At 42.5% G+C, this 7,419-nt stretch overlaps 1 protein-coding gene across 1 annotated transcript; it reads right to left on the bottom strand.

Moving 5' to 3' along the window:
• Positions 1–6,407: 6,407 nt before the first annotated feature.
• On the bottom strand, positions 6,408–6,819 carry LOC147426939 (1-aminocyclopropane-1-carboxylate oxidase homolog). The gene has a single exon (XM_086498254.1). The coding sequence runs from the start codon at positions 6,798–6,800 to the stop codon at positions 6,408–6,410; it is 393 nt and encodes a 130-aa protein (XP_086354380.1). The 5' UTR covers positions 6,801–6,819.
• Between the last annotated feature and the right edge of the window lie 600 nt (positions 6,820–7,419).

The following is a 7,419-nucleotide window of genomic DNA, read 5'->3' as shown; positions in this document are numbered from 1 at the left end:
TCTCTCTCTCTCTCTCAAGCGCGCACACACACACACACACTAGTACACAAAGGAGACGGAGAAGGAGATGGAGCAAGAGCACTCTTCTTGCATTGCACAAATGAGAGAATGACCTATTTTAGGTCTAGATTGACTTTTATATGGGCTTGCCCGTTCACATTTGGGCGTCCACACTTAGAATCTTACCCAAACATTATAGATTCCAGTTTTAGAGTGCGTCTCTCATCGGTGATCACTCTTAACCATTCCTACCTGACCGACAAGCCCGGCCAATAACATAATACACTACTAGTAGGTCTAGCAAGCCCGTCCCATGGCTACATAAAAGGTGGTTGCTTGGTGGTAACATGCCCCCCTTCCAGATGTAGATTCCACCCTCATAAGCTAGTGAGACAAAGCCCCTTTGTCCATGTTGTAGAGCATCTAGATTTGAATCTGCAAAGCAAAGTCATTGTTTTATGCAAGCGGAATTATATGGCAATAAATCATGAGAGGAATGTAAAGTACATGTGGAAATGAGTAAATGCAAGATTTATGAAATGCTAGACTGCCATTAAAGACAAATAAATTGCACTTTGATGAAATTAATTAATCAAGAATTTTGGGCTTATGGGTGGGTTTATCAATTAGTTAGCTATGACTAAGGTTAAATAACTACTCTAGTACTAGCTAGCTAAGAAGATTATCTAAATGCAAGATTCTCTAATTGTGCTTTTCAGCTTTGATTAGCCAACTAGCTCTCACAAATCCAAACAAAAGCTTGAAATTTTAAATGTAAGCTCGATGGAAGTCTTTTAAATGTCTTTTTTCTTTTCTTTTACTTTGGTTCACAATCATTTTACGTGTGTGCTTATTTTGTATATCCGGGGCTTTTTGCTTCTCAAGAAAAAGTGCCCACACTAGGAACCTTTAGGGCTCTAGTACCATAGACAATACATGTGAGGGAAGTACCAAATCAAGCCAGGATTTCTCTTCTAGCGAAAGAGTTTTCATTTGTGGCACTTATGCTTTTTGCTTCCATTTCCTTGGTATTCTCACTAGTGTCTTTTGTTGTTTAAGTGAGCAAGCTTCTCTATGCCTAAAACATTCCTAAAGTCTCAAACACTCAGTAATTTTATCAACTAGGACTAGTGGTCAAGTAATTGAGTTAACCTAAAGTCACGGTCTCTTAATCTCCAGGCTCATCTATAAGATTAAACTCTAGTTCAATCAACTTAAGCGAAGACAAATTTATAGATCTATAATGGCAAATAACAAACATAACTATTGCACTCAAACAAACCATGAAAAACCACAATTATCAATTATACATATCCACCAGCATGAATCATGGAAAGTAGTACACCTGGAGGTATAGAGTTGCTCATTTTGTCGAAGCAGATGTCGTCAGCCATGTGGATGGAAATCCATATAAGTCTTACATAACAATATCAAACAACAAGGCACTATACCTCTAGGAGGCATGTCAGTGTGAAAAAATTTAAAACTCCTAGAAAACAAACTCAAAACACGATCCAGACTCCTACTGCCTACCTATCTGTCATCCCTTTTAGAATCAAGGAAAGAGGACATTATATAAACCGTGTGGCATCCCTAGGCTAGGCCTCTATCCTCATCGTTTAGATAAACGAAATCATTTTCCGTGAGGCCATAGTCTTCCTCGGTCTCTATTATTTCTTCTTCATCATCCTCTTGTGCAAGCGTGTTAATCAAGGACCTCGCTATGCGTGGATACTCATCTTGTGCAAAAGAATAAGCATGTGCCACTGGAGAAACATTCGCTACTGGGTAGGGATCACTAGTTATTCATAGACGTATCAGCCATTCTAACTCCTCAAAATTTTTCTCACGTGCAAGTCTCTCTACCAAATCCCATTTGCAAGAAAGTACAAGGTAGCAGATATGAAACACTTGAGAAAAAAAAAAAGGGTACCTTTCATAAAAAATAGAAGCGCATGCCTCTAGTGGCCTAGCCATCTCTAAGAATACAGATAGATTTGGTTAGGTCTTTAAAACATAAAAGTTTTTTTTTTGTGCTGCTTAATGTGACATGGTGAATTTGGACTTATGTGTAGGATCTGATAGGGTGCTCTCTCGTTGCTAGTCGCTCTTGCTCTTGTACTTTTACTTTTCTTTGGCTAGAACTAGTATAAGGCTATGTATATACAATCCCTCAATTACAGAGTTCAGGTGTCAAGGAAGAAAATTTAAGAGGATCGGGATCCAAAGTATTGACGTGAGTGAGGACTCCCCGCTTCCTCGGGTAGGTCATACTATTTGAGATGTGCTCGTCACCCTTTGAAACCAATTGTTTTAGTTGGTAATAGGTGAGGATTTTTGCCATTATTTTTCTGTTACCTTAGGTGCCTCACCGAGTTGCAAGGGTGGTAAGGTACTCTCCCAGGATTGAACTTGAAGTGGTTCATCAGGTGATTGTTGAACACTGGGAGGTGTGGATTCCTTTGTAGCTTCATGGAGGTCCACTATTGTAGGTAGAGGCTATGAAGAAGCTTTTACCTCTATGGATGCATTACATGAGGAGCTAGAAGCTTTATGGGACTCCCCCCTTCCTGAGCTAGGTGGAATAATTTGGTTTTTCCTTGGAACCCAAACTAGCTCTGGAATAGGTGTTTAGCATTCTATGATCTTTCCCTTTTCACACTCTTCCATTGGCTTTGGAGTTACACTGATTGACTCACATGGTTTTGTAGGTGATAGGGAAAGACACATTTTACGTTTAGGTACCCAAATTTGATCCTTTCCATCATAGTAGCCTTGAGCTTCTAATAGTCGTTTTGGAATCCATCATGATTTGGTCTTGACTCTCCTAGAGCACGCTCTTGGGTTTCCATGAGAAGTTTTTCTTGAAATGGATGGAAGGGTTGAGGTATCTGGAAGTAAGGCCTTGGAGATCCATTGATATGTACTCTTAGGTCGTGCAGGTTGAGTACTTGCAATATTATTGCTTGCTGCAACTACAAGTGTTGAAGTGCTAGGTTCATGGGAAGCCGACAAGGACAAGTTAACCACTATGGTTTGTGAATCTTGGCTATCCTGCAACTTTTCTAGAGTTTGCAACGTAGGTGACTTTGCTTCAATGATAGGGGTAAGAGTTGATGGTTGTGTTGTGACACTATGAGTACCCCAATCAATAGTGCATTTGGTTGCCAACATCCACATGCATCCAACATTTATGTTGCCCTTCATAGTTCCTTATAGTATTTATATAGTTTGGACATGATGGTGGTTCTAACTTCTGAAGACATGAAATCCATCAATTTGGCAATGTTTAACGGCACCTTTTGGACTTTAGTCCCTTGACGTGGGGAAGATGGGATCTCCATTTCTTTGATAGGATCAGGTAGTCCCTCTGTAAACAATCTTTCCATCAAGAAGTGAGTACGCCCACTTTCCCATGACTTTAAGTCACTTTCTTCTTGGATGACACTAGGTATGTCTAAGGGTGTATGGACTTGGTGAGCTTGTTGTTGCGTAGGGAACACTGTGTCTGTAATCTAGATCTAGGTGTTGGTTCTAGATCCCTTTGGGTATCTTCTACCAAACTCCTTAATTGCTTGACTGGCAATCTCCTCTATAGGGTTTGGATAAGTTCCTATCTTCTTCTTGGATCCTGGCCATTGTGGCTCATGAAGATCGTGTTGTTGGTTTTTATCTTAGTGGTCGTTTTGGTCTCCATGGTTTCACCTGAATCAGAATCCTCTTCAGCGTCATTCATATATACGGGGTCGTCACCAGTCCCTATGTTGGTCTTTGAATTGGGTCTGACTTCGCTGCTTTTTGTGATCTCTTTCTTTGTGTTTTCTTCTTTTTTTGAGATTGGGCAATTGATGTCGTGTCTCTTTCCTCAAGAATATAATTTTGTTTTTGGAGCATCAATCGTGAGTACATTTACAGGTACCACATGTATACTTTGTGATGGCTCCTCAGTAACTTCAATCAAGTTTAATGGCGTGATCTTCACTGCATTTGGATTATTTGGACATTGGGCAATCAAATGATCTATGCCACATCGATTACACATGAGTATCGGCATTGTAGACGTGCTCGCTTGATTGGTTTGCATTAGTGTGGCGTTCTTTTGTAGCCTAATAGTACACTCGGATACATGATGTGGACCTCCACACTCATAGCATTGAATAGGTGGTCTCTTAGTAGTGTAATTGATATTTTGGCCTCTTGCCACAAGAGCAGCTACTTGATATACAGGTTTGACTTGTCCCCAATAGTCCTCCATGTAGTATTCTGGACTTTCTTCAAGCACATCCATCCCATAGGCAATATTAGGATCCATATCTTCCTCACAGCCTTCCAAACAAGCAATAGATGACTCACAATCCACTTGATTCATAGAAGTGATTCTCGAATGTGGTGGTTGCGGTCCTAGCACTGGAGCTGGTAAGGGTGTTGTTGGAACAACCTTTTTGGCCCTAGGGACCATGTTTTGTGCTTTTTGTTCAAGAGGTGGGGCCGGCATCAATGCAGGCAAACGAGGTGTGTCTATCCATGATAAGGTTGGTCTATTGGCCATCGCGCACTTAAATACTATGCAATCCTTAGCTTGATGACCATACCTTCCATAGGCATTGCAATTCCCATTGAATTTTACTCTAAAAGTAGGGCATTCATCTAGTACTATGCGGTCCACAGTATACTGAGCACCATTGTTGCTCCCTTCTTGGATACATATGATGGTTTTGTGGAGCATGATTGTCTCTAAGACTCTCTTGAATAGCCTTGGTGAGATCTGCTAAAGTCATCTCAGATATCTTTGGCTCCTTAGCAATAGGCTTTAGGGTCATTGGTTGATGCCCCGATGCTTGCGAGCTAATATAATAGATTTAGGCTCAACAGACACTCTTTCTCCTTGAATCATTAAATTATCCTCCAATTGGATTGCATTGGTGGTGACTGCTTCCCAAGTGGTGATACCTCTAATGACTAGGACATTGTAGATATCCTAATGTCGTAATCCCCTAATGAATCTATCAAGCAATTGATTATTATTGAAGCGCTCATTCGGATTACAACGAGAATTCAAATGCTTCAAGTGACTAATAAAGTCTCTCACCGACTCTCCTTCCTCTCGTTGGGCTTAGTGGAGCTGAGACGGTACAACCCAAAGTACTCCCTCTCGTATATATTATTTCAAGAATAGTCTCCTAAGAGTAGGGTAAATCGTTTTTTCTTCCACCCTTAGCGTTCTATACCAATACCCTGGCTGCCCACTTAAGGTTAGGCTTAGAGCATTACTCTCATGCAGGCCATTGTGTTCTCCTAGAGAATCACATATTTGTTCAAACACTTCGATATGCTTTCTCACATCCCCTCTCCACTATATTTTTGTGTGAGCTTGGCTATTTGTACTGCCTTACTTCTAGGCTTTCTATCAGGCATGTTACGCATATTCTCAGCAATAGATCGACCAATAGCTTGAGCAAATGTTGCCAAGTCACCTAAGTGAGCATGCACCGTGGGTGAAGGTGCTCCAGAGACTACATCTGGAGTAGGTATTGGCATTAGGCTTGGCGCATAGGAAGCCCTTGGGTTCCACGTTTAGTACGGTGTTGTGCCATGTGGCGGCCCAAAGTTCATATGTGTGGCCCTAGGCATAGCAGACATCGGATGTGGCATGCTAATGCTAGCCGGTACGGTCCCATAAAAATAAGAACTTGGGTGTTGTGGTTGTGGAGCATAGGTTGTTGAAACAATGGGAGGGATAGGGACTACATGAGTGCGATGACCCATAGGTGCATACGATTGGTACACACTTGTAGGTACTATTGTTGTAGGCATTGAGCTACCATGTAGCGGTGCTTTACTAACAAATGAGGTCCATGTCGTGTTTCTTGGCATGCCCATCATTGGGGTAGGCATGGTAGCCATGGTGTCATCAAGAGAAAGATGAGCTAGACTTGGAAAGGTAAAGCTATCACTTATGGGCTCATATTGCACTGAGACCCCTGGCGAAACAACATATGGAGGATCCATCGGACTTAATAAGGGAGTCTCCATTTGCGATAAGGTTAGTTGTTTAGCCTTCCTTGTATCCAAGAATCTCATGAGACCCGTTGAAGGCATGTTGATCCCCTTGTTTTGTCTCTCTAACTCAATGACCCTATGGATGACCTCACAAAATCTTTGTTGTTGATCCTCCACACTAGTAGCACCCATTGTGGATTGTAGGATATCTAATCAGCCCACGTTATAGGTGTGACCCGTGTATAAGTCGGTCAGAGTTTCCGCTCATAGTTCGTACTCCCAGTTCTCATTTAAGAACGCTCCATCTAGGATTGAGGTGCTAGGGGTGTCCTTTGAGCTAGATGCAATGTTTCTTTCTAGGGGTTGGCCCTTAGCAGTTGCTAAGTCAAGAGCACTCGATTGCTCTTTTAGCAAGGATATTGACATAGGGGCTGACAACTAAGTACATTCTCAAGTACACATCCTCGTGCTTGATGACACTTAAAATTCACTTGAGTGATGTCCCCCACATTGATGACGAAAGCATCTGGATTCGGCTTCACACCGATCCATTCACCATGTTTACTTCGCACCTCTAAGCCCCCAACATCACCCTGTAGAAGGATGGTAAGTGCTCCAACATCTTTGTGCCTGCTCACACCCAAAGCAAGCTCCGGAGCGGGACAAATTGGGTAATGATTCAAGCGGAAAAGACTTGTTGTAGAGGACTTGAAATCTTCATGGAAACGGCGCGAAGGAAGTCCCAAGCTTTCTGCCATAAGCTCAAGCAGGGTAAAGGCCAATTTGTCCAGCGCTGCCATGTACTCTTCGCATACTTTTCTGCATGCAAGCAATGTCTTCTGCATTAGCTTGGTCGCTAAGGATATACTAGGCAAAGTTCCTTGTCTTACCATGTCGGCTGTGTGTGTGTGTGTGCCAACCATCTGAAGGTATTTAAAATGGACCACAGTACAAACCTCAAATTGGGCATAAAAGAAGGCCACTAATTAGTATGAACCAGGGTATTCTGATCATCCGCGTCAAAATTGGCAGGGAGCTCAAATGAGCCGGCAGGTGCCATGTCATAAACCTCCTTCCAGTCACGCACATTCTAGGTAAGTTCTCCATCATTGTAACCCAGAAAGTTCTCAGAGCTCCTCTTAACTTCAACCTTCTTCTGCAGAGGGAGGTCAAAAAACACTCGTGCCTCGTCTCTTAAATTCTGAATTAGGGTTTGGGGAACGCCATGGTTAACAATCTGGAAGAAACCCCATTCCTCGCATTACCTGTGAGACGAGGGATTCTCGTGCAGTTGCCACACTGGACGTAAGAGGGCCCAGGTGGATGCCAGGAATTTGATGCGATGAAGCTGCCGATGGAGCTCGACAAGGCCTGTGCTCAGGCGGCACGACAAAGGAGGGGTCAATTCTGAGAGAAGGG

Source organism: Adiantum capillus-veneris, chromosome 24, assembly GCF_014529385.1.
Source record: "Adiantum capillus-veneris isolate H3 chromosome 24, ASM1452938v2, whole genome shotgun sequence".
Lineage (NCBI taxonomy): Eukaryota > Viridiplantae > Streptophyta > Polypodiopsida > Polypodiales > Pteridaceae > Adiantum > Adiantum capillus-veneris.
This window is presented reverse-complemented; position numbering and strand designations above follow the sequence as displayed.